Raw genomic sequence first — 26,595 nt, forward strand, 5'->3', positions numbered from 1 at the left:
TGTGCCTAAAGAGAGAGCAGCAGCCACGATTTCCAATCTCAGTTTTGTATTGTAGCAGTTCTTTCTCTGAAGAACGAAGATATATACGCAGTGCAGGAGTCAGATTCTAAGCTGTGTCCACAGCAACACCAACTATGTCAGACAATGGCTGGTGCCCTTCGAGGGCCGAGAAGCAAGTGACACAACAATGGAAAGGGGGCAGCCGCACACTGGCGACCCTGACAATCAATCAATCTTTAAGATGTGTTACCCATTTTCGCTGCAGCTGTAAATCAGCATCTGAATGCCAAGTAGTGAACTTAAGGCCTCTGGGACCAACATTCAAGTTTGTGTATCTCATTAAAAGCACAACATTCAGCTCAAAGGTCAGTGAGGTGACTAACAGAGGGCCCTCACTGCTCCATGTGGATGAGACTTTTAAGCAAAACAAGCCCCTTCTCAGGGTAAGTCTGGTTGGAAATCTGCTCCACACAGAGTACATTTTTAAGAGGTTCCTGTGAAAATATAATGAGTAGTTGGGACAGATACATTAGCAAAATTATGTGCACAGATCTGTAAAGGTACTCTTCTTAGAGAGCTAGAATTGGCTCTTACAACTTCCTGCGAACATTTAGCCAATGGCAATCAGGTTTGCTGCTGGCCCTCAGTGTTTCATGACTTGTTAGGGATAGTGCATACTGTACATATGTACTTTCACATGTGAACCTGCCTTACAACACTAAATAAGAAAAGATCTATTACCCCAAATTTAAACCAGCATCAAATTGCTACAGCTATCGTGGCTTTAAGAGCTATTTGTTTCTTGAGGATGTTCAACATAAACAGTTAGATATCCCTTCATTTCATTTCTTAGTCTGTGACAAAGCCTTTCAATCTTGTAATGTGTATATTCCCTAACTCATCTTGAGCTGCTGCCTAAAATTGGGTTTTCCCGAGGCAAAAGAAGTGTAGTGGTGGCAGTTGTGTGTGTTTATTAATCACCAACAATTCAATTATGCTTTCTTTTTCCTTCTCTCATTTGACCTAAGAGCCCATGGAAAAGTCTGAGCCGCAAAAGCTCTCCGAGAGAGTGTGGACATATATTGACATTGAAGTTTGCATGCCTATTAGCTGAGTGATACACCGATCTGGGGTAAGCAGAAAGCATTTCACCTCCTCCCAACCCCTTTTACAAGCAATAAATTGACTTACAGACCCACATCCGGTATTTGGCCATAAAAGAGTCCTTACACAGAATGGGTGGGTAGCAGTCTCATTGAGCCAAGAGTTCAAGGCAGTCATAAAAAACACAAAGCATCCTTTGTATGAAAGGGAGTTCTGAATGTGAAGTGGCTGTAGAGGACGGCACTTTCCGAACTTGTAAAGTTTTATTTTTGTATCTGTGATATCTGGACCACTTCATGTGACATGCTAGGAAGTGAATTACTGTACAGTTCTTAGGAAGGCAAGGGTTAGGGTTAGTGATTAGTTCCAGTCACCAATAAAAGAAACAGAAATATTCCGGATTGCAAATATATGTAGAAATGGGCATGATTTCTTCAATTTTGAATATGGAGTTACACTCATTCATATGACAGTCATGAGTTGAATTGCATCATACGAGTTAGATGCAATTGAAGAAAGCATTCTTTTTTAAAAAGAACATCTAATACAGTTTCATGGAAGCTTCAAAAAGGGCAGATAATTCTTCTTCAGTCTGAGGACGGGGAGATAATTTAGTCACTCTTTCCTTAAAAAAACAAAAACAAAAAATAAATTGAATTATGTAAAGGTTTTGGCAATCATCAACATTTGAGTACACACTGATGACTAAGGCTGAAAGTTCTTTGACAACTTAGTAACTGGTTGGAGCATATGCCTTGCTACAGTTTGAAAGAGGGTGGAGATCCTTTTTCAGTCTGGCAGACGCATTCCTTCATGGAGAACAGTGGTGGTCAAGGCCAGTGGCAAAAGTGTGAGGAGCAACAGACTAACCTTTATATAGTAGACTGCATTCAAGCCACAAGTAAGTCAGAAGTTTCTGACACTCTTCTATCTCCCATCCAGGTAAGGTATAGGCATTATTATCACAGTCCAAAGACAAATTCCAGCCAGGCAAAAGCACCCAAGGAAAGAATGGAACAGGGCTGTTAATGGGTATGGCTTCATATGGGTATGAAGGGGAAATTGCCAAGAGAGAGTCCTGGAAGGCCTGATTTGGTTCACAGGACTGAAGTTCTCCACCCCTCATTTGACACAATTCTATATATGAAATCTTCTGCACAATGAATTTGGGAGGAAGTCTTCACATCTCCAAGCTAATCCGAGACCAAAAACTCAGTGCAGTGACAGCTGGTTTCTGAGGATAAACCTATTTATTAGTAGTTCCTTCTTAGAGAATGTACAAAATAATGTGTGGAGAAAAGTCAATATAAAAAGAAGTAGTCTCTGCCTCCTACAGTGGTACCTCGGGTTACATACGCTTCAGGTTACATATGCTTCAGGTTACATACGCTTCAGGTTACAGACTCCGCTATTTTTTTTTTTTTTTTTAATATATATTTATTGAAGTTTTCAAATAAAGCATATATTAGATAAGCACAACTTATCATTGTCCATTTAACATCTCTCAATTATTACATGGGACTCCCCCACACCTCCCGCATACACTTACATCATTATTAAATTTATTTCAAACAAATTATCATTTAACTCATCTTAATTAATAATCTTAATTTGGTTTGACATATAATTCAGCCTTAAATCTAATTTGATGGTAGACAATTATCTGCACTGGCATCCAATTCAACACTCAGCCAAATTACAATATTTTTGTAAATAAATCTTAAATTCCCTCCAGTCTTCTTCCATCCTTTCTTCTCCCTGGTCTCGAATTCTGCCGGTCATCTCGGCTAATTGCATATAGTCCATCAGTTGCATCTGCCATTCTTCCACAGTGGGTAGCTCCTGAGTTTTCCAATTCTTGGCAATTAATATTCTTGCTGCTGTTGTTGCGTACATAAAGAATGTTCTGTCCTTTTTTAACACACTCTGGCCTACAATACCCAGGAGAAAGGCCTCTGGTTTCTTAGTAAAGGTGTATTTAAACACCTTTTTTAATTCATTATATATCTTCTCCCAAAAGGCCTTCACTCTAGGGCAGGTCCACCAGAGGTGAAAAAATGTTCCTTCATTTTCCTTACATTTCCAACATTTGCTATCAGACGAATGGTATATTTTAGCCAGTTTAACAGGGGTCATGTACCATCTATACATCATTTTCATCACATTTTCCTTCAACGCATTACATGCAGTGAAGTTCAGCCCAGAGGTCCACAACCTTTCCCAATCTTCAAACATAATATTATACCCAATGTCCTGCGCCCATTTTATCATTGTTGATTTTACCATTTCGTCATGTGTGTTCCATTTCAGCAGCAAGTTATACATTCTTGAAAGTACCTTAGTCTTAGGTTCTAACAGTTCAGTTTCTAACTTTGACTTTTCCACTTGGAATCCTAGCTTTTTGTCATTTTTAAACACTTCTTTAATCTGAGCATATTGTAACCAGTCTCGCACTTTGTCTCTCATCTTTTCTAAACTCTGCAATTTCCAGTTGTCACCATCCTTTTCTATTATCTCCCAATATTTTGGCCAGTTGGCCTCCATATTGGCTCTTTTCCGAGCCTTAGCCTCCAGGGGTGACAGCCACCTCGGAGTTTTATTCTCCAGTAAGTCTTTATATTTTGTCCAGACATTAAAAACTGATTTTCTGACAATATGGTTCTTGAAGGCCTTATTTATCTTAGCTTTATCATACCATAAATATGCATGCCATCCAAACGCGTTATTAAAACCTTCCAAATCCAAGACATCCGTATCTTCAAGAAGTAACCAATCTTTTAACCAGCAGAAAGCTGCAGCTTCATAATACAACTTTAAATCTGGCAGGGCAAAGCCCCCTCTTTCTTTCGCATCTGTTAATATTTTAAATTTGATTCTGGGCTTTTTGCCCTGCCAGACAAATTTAGAAATATCTTTCTGCCACTTCCGGAAGCACTCTGTCTTGTCTACAATCTGCAGTGTCTGAAACAAAAATAACATTTTTGGCAATACATTCATCTTGATGGCAGCTATTCGGCCCAACAAAGAAAGTTTTAGTCTTGACCAACTATCCAAGTCTCTCTTAATCTCTGACCAACATTTTTCATAATTATCTTTAAATAAACTCAGATTTTTTGCTGTTATGTTTACCCCTAGGTATTTAACTTTTTTAACCACATTTAGTTCTGTCTCTTTCTGAAGCTGTTCCAACTCAGTATCTGTCAAGTTTTTCCCCAAAACTTTAGTTTTTTGCTTGTTTAACTTAAATCCTGCCACTCGACCAAAGTTTTGAATCAGTTGTAGTACTCTTTTCAAACTAGACTCCGGCTCCTGTAATGTCAGAACTAGGTCATCTGCAAAAGCTTTAAGTTTATATTGTTTCGCTCCGACCTGAATCCCTTCCACCAACCTGTCCCCCCTAATCATATTCAGGAGCACTTCCAGAACCGAAATAAACAGTAATGGGGAAATCGGGCAGCCTTGTCGTGTACCTTTTTCAATTTTAAACTCTTCTGTAACCACATTGTTAACTATCAGTTTAGCCTTTTGTTCTGAATATATTGCCTCAATCCCGTTCTCAAACCCCCGTCCCACTCCCATTTCTTTTAAATTCCCCTTCATAAATTTCCAAGATATGTTGTCGAAGGCTTTCTCCGCGTCTATAAAAATTAAAACTGCTTTAGTGTTTATGTTTGTTTGTAAAAGTTCCAATATGTCTATGATGTTCCTTGTGTTAGTAAACATATGTCTGCCCGGGAGAAAGCCTGCCTGGTCTTTATGGATTATCTCACTTAAAACTTTCTTAAATCTTCGTGCCAAAACATCTGCAAATATTTTGTAATCCACATTTAAAAGGGAGATGGGACGGTAGTTCTTGAGTTGTGTCTTTTCAGTTTCTGACTTTGGAATCAATGTGATAAATGCTTCTTTCCACGATTCAGGCGCCTTCTTCCCCTCCATTATTTCATTACTGACCTCCAACAAAGGTTGTATCAAATAATCCTTCAATGTCTTATAGTAGTTAGAGGTCAGTCCATCTGGCCCTGGTGATTTGCCCTGTTTCAGACTCTGGATGGCCTGTTCAATCTCTTGTCGTGTTATTTTGCCATTCAGAATTGTTCTATTTTCTTCTGACAGCTTTGCTAATCCATTTCTCTCCAAAAATTGTGTAATCTCTATTTCATCTTGTGGCCCTTGAGTGTATAGCTTTTTAAAATACCTCTGGAAGCACTTTCTAATCTCTCCCGGGTTCTGAATGTTCCTTCCTTCAACCTCTAAGTTTGTTACTGTATTTAATCTTTGTCTCCTTTTCAGCTGCCAGGCTAGCAGTTTCCCACATTTATTTGCCGATTCAAAAGTTTTTTGTTTCATTGTTTTAATCTTCCATTCTATTTCCTGATTTATCAGTTTAGAATATTGTGCCTGATAAAGTTTAATTTCTCTCAGAATCGGTTGGGACTTCGGGTTAGATCTTAACTTCTTCTCCAACTCTTTGATACTTTCCAGAATTTTATCTTTCTTTTCATTTTGCAGTCTTTTCTTTAAAGAATTCTGTTGAATCAAGAACCCTCTCATCACAGCTTTACTTGCATCCCAGATAGTTCTTTTTTCCACCGTAGTGTTCAAGTTAATCTCAAAGTAGTCCTTTAAAGTTTTTTGGGCCTTCTTTACAATTCTTTGGTCTCTAAACAGGCCATCATTCATCTTCCATCTAAAGGAGCCGGTTGGGATCAATGTCATATCCATTCTCAAGGCGTTATGGTCGGAGCATGTTTTAGGGCAGATTTTCACCTTCCTCACCTTAGGTGCCAGACTTCTAGTTATCCATATTTGGTCGATTCGTGTCCAAGTCAGTTGAGCTTCAGAAAAGAATGTTCCTTCTCTTCCCAAGGGGTTTCTAACTCTCCAGATGTCAACCCAGTCCATATTGTCAGTCATTTCAAAAAAGGTCTTAGGTAGTCTTCCCTCTTTAGTAATGTTCTGGTTCTGTGACTTATCCATATTTGTTGATACTACCCCGTTCATGTCCCCCATCATGATGACGTTGTTGTAATCCAGATAATCCAGCATGGTCTCGTGCAACTTCTTATAAAAATCCGATTTTCCTTCATTTGGAGCATAAATTCCTAATATCAAAATTTTTTCTCCTTGATACTGTACTTCTATTGCGAGGATTCTTCCACTTTCATCTTTAAAGAGAAATTTTGGTGAAAGGCTCTCTTTTGCATAGATCACCACACCTCTCTTTTTAACTGTATCCGATGATATAAATTCTTGACCAAGCCTTTTATTTATTAACACCTTTCTATGGAGCCTAATCACATGTGTTTCTTGTAAGCATATAATGTCCAATTGTTCCTTTTTTAAAATATGAAAAATTTTAGACCTTTTTTCGGGACTGTTACAGCCATTTATGTTCCAGCTCAAAAGCTGCAGAGACATCCTGGATAGGTCTGGTTATTCTTTCTGGGGTGGTACCTTGTTCTCCGGTCCTTGAGGATCCGAGGGGGCGGGCTCCCCTGGAAGTTCTGGCGCTGGCAATCCAAGTCCTTTGTGGAGGTCTTCTCCGTGTGCTCCCAAAAACTTGTCTCTATCTTCCACTGTTTTGATTTTGATCTTTCTCCCTCTGTAGGTAAAGGATAATCCTTGTGGGAACTCCCACCTGAAGATAATTGCGTTGCTTCTCAACAGTCTTGCCAATTCCGTGTAGTTAGATCTAAGGTCCAGCAACTGCTTAGGAATGTCCTTGTAGATTTCAATTCTCTTGCCCAAAATGTCTAGTGACTTTTCGTAGTGCAGGCCCAAAATCTTGTCCCTTTCCTCCTTTGATCTCAGTGTTATCAAACAATCTCTGGGCTTCTCTGTCCTTCTGACTCTGCCAAGCCTGAAAGCAGATACGATTTTGAAGTCTTTTTCCTCTAACTTCCAAAACTTGGCAAATTCCTTAGTTAGAAATTCAATAAAATTATCTTCTTCCACCTCTGGTATTGACCGTATCCTCAAGTTGGTCTCCCTGTTTCGCAGTTCTGTCATCGAAAAGTAAATCTGATGTTCTCCAACTTGTTTGCTGAGTGGTCTTACTTCTTTCTCAAGTTCTTCCAGTCTTTGACTAGTATCTTCAGCCAGTTTACGATTTTCACCTACAGCCTCCTTTAATTCTCCAATAGACTGGGCATTCCGTGCAACTTGTCCAGTCAGCTTATTCAAGCTTTCTGTGTTCTGTTCAATTTTAGCTGTATGCAAATCAGCCTTCTTGTCCAGAGCCTCCAGTTTCTCCAAAATTTTCTCCAAGACAGAGCTACTTGTCCCTGAAGCCATATCTCCCAGGTGCAGCTCCTCTGTCTCTCCCTCCCCTGCCTGTATTAGGGAGGCCGCCTCTATGTCTGGAGGCAAAGTGGAAGGCAAGGCCGGCACAGAAGATCTGCGCTGTGAGGCTGCAGATAAAGTTAGAGTTGTTTGTTTAGTCCTTCCTCTTCTCCTTGCGCCACTCATTCCAAAGTTATCTGTAATCCAAGGTCAATCCAAGTTGTTCCCATGAGAAAGCAGAGTCCCAGATACAATAGTCAAACAGAGGCCGGGAAAGGGAAAGTAGGACAAAGTCACTGCTGTAAATCCAAAATCCTCTAGAGGGAGCTTAGTACGTCTTCAGGGAAAAGATCAAATCCAAGTTAAACTTGTAAATTTAAATCCATGTCCATCGCCTCCACAATGTATTATTTTTAGCAGAGTAAAACTTAAAGCAAAACAGTGTTTCTTACAGTGCCTTGACTGCAACAGTTTCAAAGTATCCAGTTCCAACTCAGAATGTTTCAAAACCTGAATTCAATGTATCCAAAGTTGCAAACTGGTGCTCTTCCAGGCAGCTCCAGCACCAGAGATTCTTATTTATTTTGTAATCCACTGGTTCCACAGAAGAAGAGTATCAATGCACTCCCAATATGACCAGCAAAAGTCAATAGCTCAAAGTCTTTCACTCAGAAAACTGCTTTAACAGGGTGCCAGCATTTAGTTAACGCATAACTTTTTGTCTCCACTCCTCCTGCTCTTTGCTTAAAGTTCAGTATAGCGGGAGATGGGCTTCCTGCTTATCCTCACTCCGTTTTCAGCCAAATTTCAACTTTTTTAAAAAAGTTTTAAAAGTTTCAGAAAGTTCTCAAAAAGTTTCAGAAAGTTGACAAAAGTTTCAGAAAGTTTTCAATGTCCAAATTTACTCACGGGTTGTAGTTTCCAAAATTCAGAAAAGTTGCAGGAAGAAAGGACAGCGCTGACCGGCAACAGCAACGCGGCTTCACTTCGCTGTTTGCGCAACGACCCACAGCGCCGCTACCCCCTCCGCGATCCGGAGCCCCTTACGGGGTCCCTTCAACGTTTTGGGGGCTGCTTCTGGCACCCGCCGGGTCCCGAGACCACAGGCTTCTGCCACCTGTGGTTTTCCTGAATGGGTCTCCGCTTCGCCGTAGCGGACGACCCGTTTACAGCGGAGCTCCCTTCTCCTTACTCGGAGAAGGCAGCCATTACCGGTCGCGCCGCCTCCGGAACCAGGTTACAGACTCCGCTAACCCAGAAATAGTACCTCGGGTTAAGAACTTTGCTTCAGGATGAGAACAGAAATCGCGCTGCGGTGGCACAGCAGCAGTGGGAGGCCCCATTAGCTAAAGTGGTGCTTCAGGTTAAGAACAGTTTCATGTTAAGAACAGACCTCCGGAACGAATTAAGTACGTAACCAGAGGTACCACTACGAGTGCTCTGCATAGCATAAAAAAAAAAGGATTATGGATTACGGATTTTATCCAATTGTTACTTGTTTGCTGCCAGAGAAACAAAGCTGAGAAAGGAAACGTTTACAGTAAATGTTTTATTTTAATCCTCTGAGCCCTTATGGTTGCAGAGTGACTTATATTGCAAGGATGGAATGATCAACATCCACCAGTGGTCTGAATATTTCACTGCCCTTTCTACATTTGTCAGTATGTTCGAATGTGTGGCTTATGTATCAGTTTTGATACCTATACAAATGTATACTGTATGTTTAGGTTAGGACTGATATAAGCATCTCTTACTGATATTAATAATAAGGATATTCCATCTGTTATATTCACATCTTAAAAAGAAATGATTTAGTTTTTAAAAGGTAAGTGTTTTATTTTAGGAGAAATGGTCTTTGCCACCTATCTTACCTGAGGGAGGGTACCTTTGACTAAGGCAGGGATATCGTCATTAGAATAACCAAGAGCAGTTAAGCCATCGTCAACGTTCAGATCAAATAAGAATTTCCGGAGAGTGTCTGCCAAAACAAGACCCGCATCTTTGGTTTTGGCAGTGCTGATGTCAGCACCTAAAATAAAGAGAGGAACTTTGAGGAAATAAAAAGAGACCCCCTCAGCTGTAGCAGTAGCTGAATATACTAAATGCATGTGCAGACACAAAGCAGTCATTTCTCTAAAAATGAAATGAAATAAACTGAATGAAACTATTTCTCAATTAAAGGAGTCTAAAAATATGATATAGATCTAAACTGGAAGAGAACAGCAGCAACAAAAAACAAGTTAACTGGTATGAGAACCAATTGTTCTGCCCATTATGCTTTTACTACCATCAGTCTGATAGGTGGCAATAGATTGTGGAAGAAGAAGAAGAGTTTGGATTTGATATCCCGCTTTATCACTACCCTAAGGAGTCTCAAAGCGGCTAACATTCTCCTTTCCCTTCCTCCCCCACAACAAACACTCTGTGAGGTGAGTGAGGCTGAGAGACTTCAAAGAAGTGTGACTGGCCCAAGGTCACCCAGTAGCTGAATGTGGAGGAGCGGAGACGCGAACCCGGTTCCCCAGATTACGAGACTATCGCTCTTAACCACTACACCACACTGGCTCTCCGAGGAAAACACGCAAAGGCTGTGAGTGACCCATGAGAGGTGTAGCCACTCTTAGCATTTTTATCGTGTGTTCACTAAGTATTGCTTAAGGCAGATATGCACATGCAGACTGAAGTTAGGATTGTGGGCCCCTTGCTCTCACTAATTCTTCTGATGAACACAAAACACCTATAGGACAGGAAGGTCATTGCAATGAAATCAGTGGAATCCAGGAATCAGACATTGATGTTTGTGATATCTAAACTGTCCAGGCTAACCTTTATGAGTCAGAGGGTGTTTCCAGACAGGTGTTTATTGCGAAACAGGTGCTCCTCATGCAAGTAAATATTTCGGTGTCCACACAACATAATTAGAATAAAACTGCCCATATCCCCACACCTCCATTTTATTCAAATTTACCCCATGATTAAAAAAAAAAAATGGCAATGACCCCACTATAGTATTATTCCCTTGTCTGGAAGCACCCTGAGTTGGTGCTTGTTTCTTCTTTTTTAGAAGAAGAAGAAGAAGAAGAAGAAGAATTTGGATTTGATATCCCGCCTTTCACTCCCTTTAAGGAGTCTCAAAGCGGCTAACATTCTCCTTTCCCTTCCTCCCCCACAACAAACACACTGTGAGGTGTGTGGGGCTGAGAGACTTCAAAGAAGTGTGACTGGCCCAAGGTCACCCAGCAGCTGCTTTTTAGGGATAAATCAACAAATTCCTTTTTAAAAAAATCCTGACTTGTTTTGCTTGTCAGTAAATCTGACACATTAGCTGAGTCCAGTTCCCAACAGTTGCTGCTCCGTGGGAGAGATTCAATTGTATACCGGCAAATTCAGCTTGTACATTTAAGATGGATTTGGTGCTCTTCTGCACCCAAACCCACTTTAACTTCACCCCAGCATCTGATCCAGACCTAGGAACAGCTTGTGCCCATCCACTGGGGGAAATACCACTACACTGGGGAGGGGACGGGATGACATTGGTTCTAAATACACACACACACACACACACCCCTACAAAAGCTCCTTATACCAGTTTGAGAACCCTCAAACAAAATAATATTGCATGTCCGTTGCATTAGACATAAAAAAGGTGCAGATCCTGGAAGGGCTGAATGACATCTTGCCTATCAACCTCGAAAGCCTGTACTCTCACATTTTATCAACAGAATCATACCCATTATCTGTGCAGCCTCCAAGTGACGCTCTGGACACATAGGGGCTGTGAAAGTAAACACTGCTGGGGACGTGAGGACAACGGAAAGACCATGCGGCTGCAGAAAAGAAAAGCACAGTTTGCATTAACCAGGCAACCTATATTGTTCAAAGTTCAGTGCTGAAAGTAACAGCAATATCATTTTCAGGCAAATTGAATAGCAAGTGCATTAAGTAGTTACCACTAAAGGGTGGTCCACATTGTAATCCTTTGCTTTGTAATTCTTCACCAAGCCAGAAATAGGGTAAGACATGCCATGGCTAGAGGGAAAGAAAGCCTTCGTTTTAGTATGAAAAGGTAGGAACATAAATAAACTATACAAGCAACTAGAAAATACTCAACTTTATTTTGAATATAATTGATTGGAGGAGGTGCAGAGAGTTGCTAAGAGGTTTATGAATGCCTCTCTGACATTGTTGGTGTCTCAGTTGGGTCAAGGGGTTAAGAGGCACCTTGGCAATGACCCTTTCGTAACAACAACGCAAGGGGGAAAGTCCCTGATCCAGAATTACTTGGGTGTCCAAAAGTGTCGTATGCAAGTACGCATCGAAGCTAATTTAGGAAGAGGTTGATTACCATTTGCACCTGAATGCAAAAGCAAATATCCCCACATCTCTCATTCTGGAGACAAATAGGGTTATAGCCTTTTTCACATGTGAAGTAGCTGCTCATCCAAATGGTAACCTCTGCATGTAGTGGATACAGGTTATGTATGGGGAAGACAGATCAGTGTTTCTTTTTCTTTTATTACATTTTAAAAATAATTTTCATTTATATGCATTGCAACAATTATTTAATCAAGTTTTAACATTTTCAATTTCAGCTCCTTTCCCCCTCTTTCTGCAGTTCCTTACATTTATCTTTGTCCTTTCCTGCGTACTCCAAATTGCCTTAACTTCTTCTTTTAATTGCCTATTCTTATATATATATTTAAAATTGCAGGTTTTTACAATGATCCTGCCAATGTCTTGATCTGTTTACAGTTTGTTTGTAAATACTCAGTAAACCACTTCCATTCCTTTCTAAAAAGTTTAGAATCTTGATTTCTTATTCCGGCAAGTTTCACCATTTCTGCATACTCCATCAGTTTCTGTATCCAATCTTCTTTCGTCGGGGCCTCTTCATCCTTCCACTTTTGGGGAAATAACATTCTTGCAGCTGTAGTTGCCTACACAAATAAATTTCTATACTGTTTGGGTAGTTCTAATCCTATAATTCCCAAGAGAAAAGCTTCTGGGTTTTTTTAAATATATGAATGTTATCTCAAACATCTTTTTCAATTCATTATAATCCTTTCCCAGTAAGCTTTAACCTTATTACAAGACCACCACATGTGAAAAAAGGTACTTCCTTTTTCACATTGCCTGGCTGTGAATTGTGAAGGCTGTTCCCTGAAAGGCCTTTTCCACCTGGCCTAGTTGGCGGGGCCCAGACTCGCCCAGCTCTACTCCTGGGGAGGCCAGAAGGCATAGCTGTCAACTTTTCCCTTTTCTTGCGAGGAATCCTATTCGGAATAAGGGAATTTCCCTTAAAAAAAGGAAAACGTTGACAGCTATGCCGGAGGGACATTGCTATGGCTGATAACAAATCCTAAATATTGGATTCTTTTTGTGCCTGCCAAACATCCATGTCATGCGTATGATAATATTTTATTCTCTTGTTAATTATGCTGTTTTAAATGTGGCTTTTTGGGGTGCTATTGGGCTGTTGTTTTTATTTTTATTATGTATTTTGTGGTTTTATATCTTGACTTTATTCTGTGAACTGCCCTGAGACCCTCTGGTATAGGGTGGTATATAGAGTTGCCTTGGCTTCCTTTGGAAGGATGGGATTTACATTTAATGAATGGATGGATGGATGAATGAATGAATGAATGAATGAAATAGATAGAGTATTATACATTTAAGCATATTTTAAACTGCTAAAGCCCAGTTTTAAGCACTTTTGCTTGACAATGGAAAGGCCACATTGGACAGAACACTGTAACTAGCACTGATCATGCCCTCCCCATGGACATTGCATTCACATTTTATTGCATTTAATGGAACAAAAAAGACAACAGTTATGTGAGGGCAAAAAAAATTGTTCTCAACTCACCAAAGATGTACCCCAGCATTTCCAAAGCCAATGCCGGCAGAAGCACTTGCCAGGTGCATGTTGGCCCTTGCTTCTTTATCTTCTGGATCCCTGATGGCTCTGCGCGGAACGCAAGTCTGTTATTCAAAAGGCAAATTGCACTGCAGGAGGCTATGAGGTCAACTGGTTTATTGTGCCATTGGTTTCATAGGCAAAAACCCTACTTGGTTGGGGAAAGGACTCTTGTTCAGTGGTAGAAAACATGTCTGCAGTGCAGAATGTTCCAGGGTCAATTCCTAACATCTACTTCTAAACAAGCAGGTATCAGGTGATGGGACAAATGATCTGACCTTGTAAAAAGCAGTTTTTCACATGAAAGACAATGCTCAAAATCAAGTGTTGTAGGAGAAAACCCCTTTTTCAGTGGAACTCATTAAGTATCTATTAGTAATGATCACAGCAGGTGTCAGAAGAGAGTGCTATGACTTCTAGCACATGATTCCCATTGCATTTGTCTCAAATTGGTCGCTTTGTGCCATGAAGAGGTTTACGTCCTCTCTCTCTTTTTATGACTGGGACCTCAGTTATGCAATTTTGTATGTCTGAGTTGCTTAACTGATCCTGACATGCTCTTTCTAAAATTTGCCCTGGAAAGCAAAACCATGTTATTAGACGCAGCCCAGTTCTCTCTGCCACAATTCTCTACCTCCAAATAATCCACGGCAGGGCTCAGTAAAGAAAATTATAGGCACCCTAATAAAATAAAACTCTTACCTCTTTAAATATTTAGCAACGATCCGTAATGCATGGATGGCCCAGATATCACTGATAGGGTTGCTTCCTTGATATGCTGGGCGGTCCATTGGGTTTGAAGGACAAGGACTGCGCTGATTGTAGGGAAGAGCAGTATAGGATTCAAGTGCATGGCTGGCAGGTTGGTGGGGGGAGGAGGAAACAGAACAATCTGAACTGATGTGGCTTGTCCCATTAGCATTTGGAAATCACTACCATTGAAAAACGAGAAGTGAGTGACTGTTCCTGATTATTCTGATTTGATTCTTATATCTCAAATCCCCAGTTTAAGGTTTGTAGCCTGGCAATGTCCAGAGGGCAAAAAGGACCAGGAAATCAGAGAACTGGAACGTTAAGTCAGACTCCCCCCCCCCCCCTTAAAGGCTTAATTAAAAAAAGGTCATCAACATATACCCACACCCAAGAAACATAAAAATGTCTTCAAAATAAAAAAAAATCGAAACTACTTATCATACATACTTACCAGAGCACGTCAAATCCACCATTAGCTGTCACATGCTTGGGCATATGGAGAGTATGCAAAGGGTCAATTAGGCCCAAGAAAGGCTTAATAGCTCTAGAAGCAATGCCTAAACATGAAAATTACATTAAATGGATATATTGAAAAAAGGACTTTCTCAAACTATTTTGAAACAATATTAACATTTATTTAAAAACACTGACCATACGAAGTGTTAGAACTGCCACAGAAACAGGGGGAAAGGGGAGAACTAAACACAGATGTAAAAGGTAAAGGTGCCCCTGATCGTTAGGTCCAGTCAAGGACAACTCTGGGGTTGTGGCGCTCATCTTGCTCTATAGGCTGAGGGAGCTGGTGTTTGTCCGCAGACAGCTTCCGAGTCATGTGGCCAGCATGACTAAGCCGCTTCTGGCGAACAAGAGCACTGCACGGAAACACCATTTACCTTCCCACCGGAGCGGTACCTATTTATCTACTTGCACTTTGATGTGCTTTCGAACTGCTAGGTGGGCAGGAGCTGGGACCGAACAATGGGAGCTCACCCTGCCGTGGGGATTCGAACTGCTGACCTTCTGATCGGCAAGCCCTATACTCTGTGGTTTAGACCACAGCGCCACCCGCGTCCTAAACACAGATGTACATACTTCTAATAACAGATTAGCTGAATTCTTATTAAGAACCTGTTAAAAAAATGAATCTCAGCAAGAATCTCTGAAAACAAGGGCCTTTGCTGTAATGTGAAACTGTAAAAAGCAAACACCGGTATCTTAAGTAGCTATGGAGATAAGCACACTTTGACCCCTGCCATTAGCCAAGAGAGCTGGGCCACTGGAAGGTAGCTGTTCCAGAAGAACATTACAGCAAGAGGGGTGACCAACCCAGTCCTATGCATTCAGTAGTGTAAGGAGCAGCTTCGGGGAACTTGCTTCCCCTCTCCCTGCCAGAAAGAATGCTCTGTTCCAGCTGCCAATAGTCCTGGGATTACTGAGCTGAAGGGAAGCAAGCATACTCTGGTCTCTTACCATCAGCCAGTGTGTGGGTTTGATTTTGGCATTACTGTAATGGAATTATAGTCAGCTACCTTAAAGATCCTTTGATTGAAAGGGGAGGTGCAAACAACTGACTGACCTGTGGGGCCTGCCCACCTGTCAATCACACAATGTCATTATGACACCACATGATTGACAGATGAGTTGTCTTGTCCGCCTGTCAAAATTCCTAGCATAGGGTTCCAACTTGGGATGTTGTCATAGCTTCATGTCTGCTGCTTTCTGAAGCAAAGTAGTTTTATCTTCCCTCCCCACCACTGAAGGGGGTGGGAGGCACATGGCTGCTGTCTGCAAGCGATGGTAGGGAGTGACTTCTCTGCTTTGTTGCTTTTGCTTGCAAAAGGTAGTGTTGATTCTTTCCTTCCCACCACTACTTGGTGAGTTGGGAGAAACAAGGCTGCTTAGCGGGGTCACACAAAGTTTTCTACAAATGTATTGTCATCTCTTGGCCCGCTATGGCTTTAGCTGCAGCTTTCCACATCATGTATGTTATAATACATTAGAAAATACTACTCAGCTGGGGGAAATCTTCTTGGATACTGTAAACTCTGGTGCAGTACCAAGCCATGACATTGCAGAAAAGAACCATGGTAACAGATGCAAAGACATACAATGCTTACCAGTTTTTACTTTTAGTTCTTTATAATCAAAAATAGCCACCCCAGTGGTTTCACTTCCAGTCCCAGCAGTGGTAGGAACTTTGGAAAAGAGCAAATTAAATTTATTAGTGTATGAGGACATGCACAACTTCGTAAATCAACTTAGAAACTTAGTTCCCAAGCAGCAAAATGGGGAGATTTTCATGGAGGGGACAAAAAATGGAGATTCTTAAAATGCTCTTCCCTTAAAATTCTGGGTGATGGCAGTCATTTCCTCTACCCTCAGCCCCTAGGACTGCTGCTAGTTCATCATGTACCATTCTGAGGAAGAATTCAGGGTGGTGGGAAACTGCTGGAAAGAGCAGTACCACCGCGGTAATAAAGTGAGTGTGGTGGTGGGAAGGTCATTCCACAATTGGGGGGCCACCACAGAGAAGGCTCTCATACACTACCATCGCTGGCATTGGGCAATTGGGACAGATTAGGGGTTCTGCTGGTTTACTGCCCACCCCGCTGCCCTTTATGAAGGCCTCTGTCAGGAAAAAGACAGGGGAAATGTGTCCCTATCCATTCTCCTTGACCTCTCAGCAGCTTTTGATACCACCAAACTTGGTATCTTTCCATCAGCCTTCCATCAGTTTTGGCTGGTGGCCCAGCTGTGCCCTTATCTGGACAGGGATAACCTAACGACTGTCATCAATGCTCTGGTGACCTCTAGGTTAGATTACTGCAACACGTTATATGCCTCTGAAGACGGTTCGGAAACTTCAGCTGGTGCAGAATTTGGTAGCCAGGATGCTCACTGGGACAAGACAGTTTAAATATATTGCACGGATCCTGGCCCAACTGCACTGGCTGCCAGTTAGTTTCCAGGCTCAATTCAAAGTGTTGGTTTTAACCTATAAAGCTTTAAATGGCTCAGGACTGTTTAATAGCTCAAGGACTGCCTTCCCCATATGTACTGATCTTGACACTGAAATCATCATCTGAGGCCCTTCTTCTTGTACCCCTTCCACAAGAGGTCCAGAGGGTGCCAGCATGAGAATGGGACCTGTTCTGCCTGGCTCCCCATCCGTGGAATGCTCTCCACAGGGAGGCTTGTCTAGCACCAACATTAGGTACCCGGTGAAAATGTTTCTCTATAACCAGGCCTTTGGCTGATTAAACATTCTATGGCCTTTTAAATGAGTTTGTGGGAGGAGGGTTATTGGTTTGTTTTTTGTATTATTAATTTTGCGTTCTCATTTCGTATTTTTATGTTATGATCTTCGGAAGAAGTGGGGCATACACATTTAATAAATAATAATACCACTCTTCACGCCACAGAGAGCAGCAGCACTGCCAAGAGGGCAGTGCTATTATCCCATGTGAATTTATTTAGTGTAGCTGATTGATTTACCACACTAGTACCCTGTTCTTTGTCCAAAGGGCTCAGAGCATCTTATTTTAAGTTCCAACAGACAGTCTTTCAATCAGCAGGGCTAAATCTGCTTTGCAATGAGAACCGAAGAACCAAAACCATCAGACAAGCTCAATCATCTCACAATCACACCCAATCATGTCAACTTTCCTTACCTGCAATCAGTGGCTTGAGAGCAACTTTGACAGGCTTGCCTTTTCCAATGGGAGCATTGACATAATCTAAGAAGTCCGATTCTGGACTGGATGCATAGAGATCAGCAGTTTTGCAAGTGTCTATGACTGAACCTCCTCCTAAGGCAACATAGGAATCAAACTCCCCCTTTTTAGCAAACTCGATGGCATCCATGAAACTTGAAAAGAAAAGAACATGTGGTTCATTTTACCCTGCTCTACCCAACAGCTCACAGAGGGTCACAACATAGTTAAAACCACAAAAGATCCCAGCATACACAAACCATCCATTGCACATGCATTAGTGTGCAAGCATGAAAACCATTTTTCTTCTCCTGAACAGCAGTTTTAATAGCCTCTAATATAGAGGGCATTGGGAACCCCGTGTTCAGGAAAGCTGAGGTAGGGGAAAAGCAATATTTCCACATGTGTAGTAGTTGGTGGGTTGGATCCTGGCTAAGATATATTTAGGTCCTAATGAAATCAATGTGAAAAGTTATATATTATCCTCCAGTATAATAATAATAATAATAATAATTATATATATATATATATATATTTATATATATATTCATATTTATACCCCGCCATCTGGCTGAGTTTCCCCAGCCACTCTGGGCAGCTCCCAATCAAATGTGAAAAACAGTACAGCATTAAATATTAAAAATTTCCCTGAACAGGGCTGCCTTCAGATGTCTTTTAAAGATAGGATAGCTGCTTATTTCCTTCACATCTGAAGGGAGGGTGTTCCACAGGGTGGGCGCCACTACCGAGAAGGCCCTCTGTCTGTAACCTCACTTCTTGCAATGAGGGAACCGCCAAAAGGCCCTCGGCGCTGGATCTCAGTGTCCGGGCTGAACAATGGGGATGGAGATGCTCCTTCAGGTATACAGGACCGAGGCCATTTAGGGCTTTAAAGGTCAGTACCAACACTTTGAATTGTGCTTGGAAACGTACTGGGAGACAATGCAGATCTCTCAGGACTGGTGTTATGTGGTCCCGGCGGCCACTCCTAGTCACCAGTCTAGCTGCCACATTCTGGATTAATTGCAGTTTCCGGGTCACCTTCAAAAGTAGCCCCACGTAGAGTATACCTGAAGGAGCGTCTCCACCCCCATCGTTCAGCCCCAAGGACCTTCTGGTGGTTCCCTCACTGTGAGAAGTGAGGTTACAGGGAACCAAGCAGAGGGCCTTCTTGGTGGTGGTGCCCACCCTGTGGAACACCCTCCCATCAGATGGGAGCCTATGCCCACTTACTAGGGAGTAAGCCCCATTGAACTCAGTGGGACTTGCATCTGAGTAGGCATTGTACAGCATTGCTGTAAACGGCAGCACTCATCATTCAGTGCACAAGGCAGGACTTTTTACACAATTGTATTATAGCAACAGAGCACAAATTTTTGCATGCATAGTATAGTCAGGATTCCTGTTCAATCTTAAGAAATTCTGGTGGAACAAAGAAATGAAAAGGAGAAGGTCTCTTAAATATGCTGGACTGGTGCGACTAGGGCTTCGTATGGGAATTGCGCTAAGGAAGCTACAGAAAACCAGCGCAGATCTTAACTTATCATTGTACTGGTATTGGAGAGGGGAGAACCATAGATTTCTATGCAGTGTTGTAAGATTACTTGTGAAATCAAAAATAGGTAAATTTATTTAAGGTCATGGAACAATGTAAACATCCGTCCTCCACGTTTTAACATCTTGGTTGCACAGCTGTAGAAGCCCTGTTGCTGCCAAGTCCTGATCTGAGGGCCTCTTTTTTGCAGAAACTTAGATGCAAAGTAGAAAAGGGCAGGTTGCACAAATATAGGAGAAAAGTAGTACCTCTGGTCTGTTGGCTCCACCCTTACATTGTCGTATATTTGGAAATTTATACCATTTTTTGTCAGAGAATCCAAGACTGCTTGCATGGGAGGGAGATGACAAAGGTTCTTATCAGTCATCACACAGACTTTTTTAACACCCAAATTCTGCAGGTCCTACAGTGAGGAAAAAGTAGTTAAAACCAAAGAAAAGAAAAAGGAAACAAACAAACAAACAAACCCCAATCCCAAAGGAAAAGAAACCTTCCAACACAAAATTCTACATATCCCACTTGTTATCTGACTGGTCACTGTGTGTCCGCCCCCCCTCCCCATCTTTTCCAGAACATGAGATTGCAATAGACAGTAAACTTGATTTATTTGTGTAAATTTGATTCCTTGGGTGGATTGCTGTAATTTATTTGTTAAATTTATACCCCTAGCTTTCTACCAAATGGTGCTCAAGACAGCTTCCCATTCACTGGAAAAGAAGAGTCTGCTCAGTTTTTAAATAATGGCAATTAATTTAATCTCCATATGAAGATGATTCATCAGAGAGACAACATATAGCCATTAACATTTGCAGTAATGTATCTGCCCACAATCCTAAACTTCTTGGTTGCAATAATGCAGAAGTTGGTCCCTGTCTTAAGCTCCACCTTGTGGATGCAGTAAACTTTAGGATTCAGAAGTATATTTCTTCTAATGTAGCTAAAACACACAATTATTTATAATGCTATTTTTTAATTAAAAAATCAAATAACAGTCCTAGTGATAATATGTAATTAATGGCTTACCATGCCTAGTTCTTTAGTAACTCCTTCTCCATATCGGATACTAGAAACAGCCATCTGTAAAAGCCAAGATATAATACATTTCAGAAAAGAGGTTGTATGGAGCCTACAAAACTCATGTTTTAAAATAACCAATGTGTATTATATATTCAAGAAATAGTGGATTTAAAATGAGCACAGTACAGTGGCACCTTGGTTCTCGAACAGCTCAGTTGTTGAACAAATCAGCTCCCAAACACCACAAACCCAGAAGTAAATGTTTTTTGGAAACCGAGTGTCCAATGCAGCTTCCGCTTGAGAGCAGGAAGTCCTGCAGCCAATTGAAAGGCGTGCCTTGGTTTCTGAATGGTTTCAGGAGTCGAATGGACTCCCCGAACGGATTAAGTTCGAGACCCAAGGTACCACTGTATTGTTTCAAATATAGTTGTCAAACTTAATTAAGCTTACCTCAAAAGCATAGTCTGTTTTCCCCGTAGCAGCATGTTCAATACCTGGAAAAGAAATTATACATCAAAGTTAGCAAGCCCAGGCACAGCACAGGAAGACACATCTTTGCTTATGTTTTAAAAAAGCTCCTATTAAATGGATATTTTTTTCTCTCTTTTGAATTGTTAATGCAGGCACCCCCAAACTCGGCCCTCCAGATGTTTTGGGACTACAATTCCCATCCTCCCTGACCACTGGTCCTGTTAGCTAGGGATGATGGGAGTTGTAGTCCCAAAACATCTGGAGGCTGAGTTTGGGGATGCCTGTGTTTATGTGTCATCTTTGGGATTATTCTTTTTTTTAGTGTTCACCATTAAGATGTACTTGCTCGCTTCAAAATACGACATTACTGACATGAAAACAGTGGCAGTCACATGTATAGCACCCACACAGAGGCTACAATTCACACAAAAGGCACTTCCATATGAGCACAGCTTGGCCACGAGCCAGGCACAGCCCCACATGTTCCTGAGGTGATTACATGCAGCCAGCTACCATGTATAAATCTGCCCTTCATAAACATTTTCAACTAGAATCCCTCTGGCAGCTCTGAGTTTTTAAAAAGAAGATAACAGCGAGGTGTTGCCAGGTATCAAATCATACCAATAATATGCCTTTTGCTTGATCTTAGCAGTTAGGAAACTGTATTCCTGACCTTGCAAGTAACATCTGTCTGTGTTTCACAAAATTTAATGTTGTTGTTGTTGTTAAAAAGAAACTGAGCTCAAACAAAGGGAGGAAATATGGGCAAAGGATATTACTACTTCACCACTGGGGAAATCTGTAAGAAAAATAAGTCTCCAGAAAGACAAAATTCTCTGCAATCCAGCTAATGCACTCTCTCCTCAAAACCTTCCAGCTTGTCCTTGTTATTAAAAGTAGATCATATCTCTTATACGCTTTGCTTTATTTTTCTTTTGCTAGTAACACCTGTCTGATGAAGGATACATAGTTTAGAAACTTTCTTCCAGGATTTCAGAGGCCTGCTGGCCCAATAAAAAGTATCATCTCACCTTCGTGAGTCTCATTCTGTGGGAGCAGCACAGCCATTGTTGCTGGGAGTTCTTACAATGTCTCTTGCGTAGAAATTCTAGACTTTCACTTTAATCTTTCAATTTCTACTCAGAACTATCCTTTCAAATTTCATAGGAAAAAACTGCATGGTCACTAGCTTCTTCCACAGTGGGATGCACAAGAAGAGGCGGAGAGACACAGAAAGATGGAGAACCCCCACCACATACAAAAAGTCAAATCTTGCCCTTCTTACCCCAGTCAAAGAACAAACCACTCCTCCTGTCTGGTAGCTGAATTAAATATTTAGTGTTTGAATTCATGGCCAATGAGTGAAGCAATGATAATGGGCCTACAGATACTTTGGGGTGCACTGGAGTGGTGACCCAAATAATTAAACCCATAAATATATTAAAAATCCTTTTTGTGCTCCCTATTCATGCTTAAGTCTGCTACCCTTGGCTACTTTTCCTACCATCTCTCACCAGCCCTGTTCATGGTTGATTTCCCCTAATGTCTGAGTCTGTTGTGGTTTTCGTAATTAATTTGACATCCCGAAGACATGTCCAAGCCACTTACACTATTTTGTTTTGATGGTATGATAGATCTCCTGCTGCTTTATTATTTGGCAGAGCAAAGCTTTCGTTAAAGGCTTTATTGAGCTTGGAAAACTATATTGTTTCCCTTGGACTAGATATACTTATGAAGCGTAGAATGTTTCTTTAGGAGGAGTCACAGTAAAGTCACGCCTTTACAATCTTACCGCTGTCGAAGAATGTTTATAATTTTGCAATTAAAAAAAAATATAGGCTGCTTTTCTATTAAAATATTCCAAGTGGCATGCTTAATGGCAGCAAAAACAACAAGGCAACAGAATAGCAATATACATGTGGATTCTTCCATAACCTGCAATGTTTACTTTGTAAATCATGTTCAGTTCTGCTTAATTCCACAGCACACATCTCAAACAAGTGTTAGTAGATGGTGTATGTCCTGTTCATCCATAGAAAACTCAGAGCAATTCATAAACAGTTCCTAATGATCTCCCATTTGTGCACTTATCAGGGCCACACCTCCTTACACTTCACCATTGTCATGGCATTGGGTGCACTGAGACCACTAAATTCTAGCTCATTTAAGACTCAGGTCCCATCTACATTATACTTTTAAAGCAGTATCATACCCCTTTAAACAACCCAGGGTGGATGCACCCCCGAGGCGGACATGGCACGAAGGGTGCCCTCCCAGGTGCGGGATAGCCACTCGGATGCCCAGAGCGGCACGCGCACCCTGCAGCCAATAGCGGAGTGAGCTGCCCATGGGGGCAGAGCGAGCTGCCCGTGGCAGACATTTGGCGCGCCGCCCACCCGTGACTTCCAAGCCCCCCCCCGTCAAAACAAATGGGGAGGGGGGGGAATGCCGATGGCAAAGCAGGGCAGCTCCCCCCCCCTTAACTCAATGGCTTGGGGTAGGCTTGGGAGTTGCGGGCAAGCGGCGCGCCGAATGTCACCCCCCTCAGTGATGACACCTGGGGTGACCCGGAAGACACTTAGCAAATATTGTGGACTGGATCACTACTATGCACATATATTTGGGGTTTTTGGCTGGCTATTTTGTATCTAATTACCACTAAACTAGTTTTCTCTTGAGAGGTATTGTTGATCTAGTTTGCGTCCTAATGACTGTTTAATGGGAACTGGAATAATTGACATAAAGAGACAAAATAAATACAGCCTTACCTTGAGTATATGTGTGGGAATGGGCAGGACACATACATCTAATGAAAGGAAAGAGGGGGAATTATTTGTGTAACGAAGCACTGGAAAAGTAAGGAGTTCATCAGCATTGGCTGTTTACACATGGCAGTTCAAAGTGGATTGATGCATCTTGTGTGTGTGTGTTTAATCTGTCCTCATCCAAGTGGGAACATACACTTTTCACACATTTTATCCCGATATTTCTGAATTTCATTATCTGTGAATAACGTGATAAGTACAAAAAAGTCCAACATAAAATTACATGTTACCTGATTGTGGATGCATTGAAGCACATTGCGTGGGGTTTCTTTTTAACTGTGTCATGACATTTTGCTGGATGATGCCATCTAGCATCACACATCCTATCTCCAGTAGCAAAGCACTCCTTAGTGGGATGCTGGTGCACATCATATATTTTTTAAAACCACTGCTTTGTTCAAGTCTGGTATATCAGAAAACTTGCATCTAAACCCCAAAACTACACAGGTAGACAAATGCCCATGAGTTTCTGGAACTCAAGGAGGGTGTGGAAGTTCTGAGGGGAGGGGATAAGACACAGTGTGAATACATCCCATCCCATCAAGCACAATCCACCAGTGTAAATGGAAAACACAGAGATCAAAGTTGAATTGAAAGTGCCCATGTGTGGATCGGCATGCACAGAAAAATCAGATATGTGCAACCCATGTGTGCATCAGTGCACAGTGTGTGCATCATATAAGTAACTAATATATTAATATAATGAGTTAATATTGCACTGTTTCTCTTGCAAATGTATCCTGCCATCTAGTGTCTCAAAGTGGTATTCATTTTCTTGCTGGAATGCTCACCCGTTAAACCTGTTTACAAAAGTTTGTACAAAGCTCCAATATAATTTGAAGACAACTTAAACCTATAAATAGAGCATGCCCATTTAGGAATGCCAACTGTAAAGTAAGATTCTCCACCTCTTGTTATTTCTAAAGCTCATGAAAGGAAATGCTTCTTTGCTCAGAACAACATTTCTGTTTTACTTCTTGTCTCGTCCAATTAACACAGAATCAACAAATTGTTGTATTTATTGTGGATTCCTTCTGAGCACCCTACTCCGAGGCCCAGAGTAGGTTTCACTGTTATTTTAGACCCAGTCCTAACCACCATTAGGGTTCATGTGGAATTTATGCCCAAGTGAAATAGTCCTTATGATTTGGCCTGACCTTATACATATTTACTTAAAAACAAGTTCACCCGAGTTCAGCATAAGCTACATTCTAGCACATATGATAGGGATTCAGCAGTGCAGCCTGATGCTATGCCAGTTTACTCAGTGGAAGGAAGTGTATCCTATTCATAGGAGCAAAGGAAGTTGTCTCATATCAGGCAACCCTGTTTCTGCATCTTGCCTAGTACTGTCTACTCTGACTGGCAGAGGCTCTCCATAGTGTCAGGAGATTCCAGAGACTGAGCATGGGGCCATTTTCATGCAAAACATTGTGCTCTGTCACTAAGCTATGATCTTTTCTGCTTTAGTTTTATTCATCTTCAGCAACAGCCTCGCTCCATTCAAACATCACATTGGCTATTCTCTAAATCATGTTTCAGAAAACTAGGAACAGAACAGACTTCCTCTTGCCTTTTCTACTTTGTCTAGGTATTATCTGCTGGATCTCAAAGTTTGGCAAAGCTGTTTTGAGCACTAACCAGAAATGATTCCAAATCATATTTTTCAAAGCCACTTCATAGTACACCATAGTTTAGAGGCGAACTATGGTGACAGAAGCCAGGAAAGGGAAGAGGGAACTGGTGTGTGAGAAGGAAGGAATGTGGAGGAGGATACAGATTTGGGAGCGCAAGAGTCCTTATATAAGTAAATTTATTTGGGGACTTTGTAAACAGATATTTTGAAATTTCAATGTGATTGAACGGGATCAAAAATATTTTTGATTACCTAGAGTCTTTCATAACATCTCCCAGGAAACATTTTGTTTGGGTCTTAATTCGTATGCATTTCCAGTTAGTGGCAGCAATATCCATTTATCAGTTTCGTAAGGAGGTACTTTCTTTTATCTGTGCTGAATCTGCTACTGGTCATTTTCATGGGACAGCCCAAACTTTTGCATTTTTGAGAGAGGAAGAAACTCTATCCATTTCCTCCACATAATGCAGAATTTTATATGCTCAAGTTGTATAATAGAAAATTCCTATTATAAACCTATGGATCTCCTTCGAAGGAAAAGCTCATCAGAAGCAATGGTATGCCCAACTAGTAACAATATATTTTTATAATGAACTCCTACTAGGTCTGTAGTTTTGTTTCGTTTTTCTGTCCAAAGCTGCTACAAAGTTTCAGCAAAGTCCAATTTGGTCATCTCTAAGTACTCTTTTGAAACAAGCAGGTGTTTGAAAAAACAACAACAAACCTCTAGCTTTCTGCTCTCCCTTTCACTCAGCAAAAAGGAAAGCAGAAATGGCCACGTTAGTGGACAACTTCCAAATATAAGGTGGGGCATGTTTCTTAAAATTCACCCGTTTCCATGACTTTAGAACCTGCACATTCCTCAAACCCTCGTTATGCTTTTGTAAGGCTGCAAAGGGGCTGAGCTTCTCCAGCTGATTACAACTTTGTGGGAAGCAAGATGGCTTTATTAGGCGCTGTCACGCGAGGAGCAGGGGAAGGCGCAAAACACTTACGATGCCCGTTGCAATTGCTTCAGCAAATATCCCACCCTATCGCGTCCTCCTGCCATGGCTGAAACTACTTGGGACCCCGAGGCATGATGGGAAGTTGTGCAAACCTTGGAAGGGGAGAGGCAGGAACGGTCGTTCCCCTCGAAGTATTTGCTCATTGGAGCCTTTCCCCGAACAGTGTTAAGCTGCCAGCGACGTACTTCGAAGCCTTCAGGATTAATAAAATATTGCAATCGTTACACTCTTTTCCCTTTGTTAATCTATACTCTCCAGCCTATTGGGCACGATTTAACACTTTCGATCCGATCACCTTTCAAAACTTCATTC

General features: G+C 41.4%; 1 protein-coding gene across 2 annotated transcripts; it reads right to left on the minus strand.

Moving 5' to 3' along the window:
• Positions 1–1,348: 1,348 nt before the first annotated feature.
• Positions 1,349–26,441, minus strand: ADHFE1 (alcohol dehydrogenase iron containing 1). 2 transcript variants are annotated; one of them, XR_014513892.1, is made up of 14 exons: positions 26,272–26,411; positions 23,584–23,621; positions 20,795–20,838; positions 20,351–20,404; positions 19,576–19,730; positions 17,731–17,927; positions 16,177–16,254; positions 14,511–14,616; positions 14,009–14,161; positions 13,256–13,354; positions 11,340–11,418; positions 11,120–11,216; positions 8,631–9,418; positions 1,349–2,493 (listed from the first exon to the last, which is right to left on the minus strand). XR_014513892.1 is itself a non-coding variant. In XM_083451214.1 (14 exons), the coding sequence occupies exons 1-14, from the start codon at positions 26,424–26,426 to the stop codon at positions 1,646–1,648; spliced, it is 1,497 nt and encodes a 498-aa protein (XP_083307340.1). In that variant the 5' UTR covers positions 26,427–26,441; the 3' UTR covers positions 1,349–1,645. The 2 variants fall into 2 exon arrangements, 1 of the variants encoding a protein (XP_083307340.1); XM_083451214.1 differs by having other exon boundaries at positions 1,349–1,729; positions 9,261–9,418; positions 26,272–26,441.
• Between the last annotated feature and the right edge of the window lie 154 nt (positions 26,442–26,595).

The sequence above is a fragment of the Podarcis tiliguerta genome, assembly GCF_965153285.1.
Source record: "Podarcis tiliguerta genome assembly, chromosome: 7".
In the NCBI taxonomy this organism is placed as follows: domain Eukaryota; kingdom Metazoa; phylum Chordata; class Lepidosauria; order Squamata; family Lacertidae; genus Podarcis; species Podarcis tiliguerta.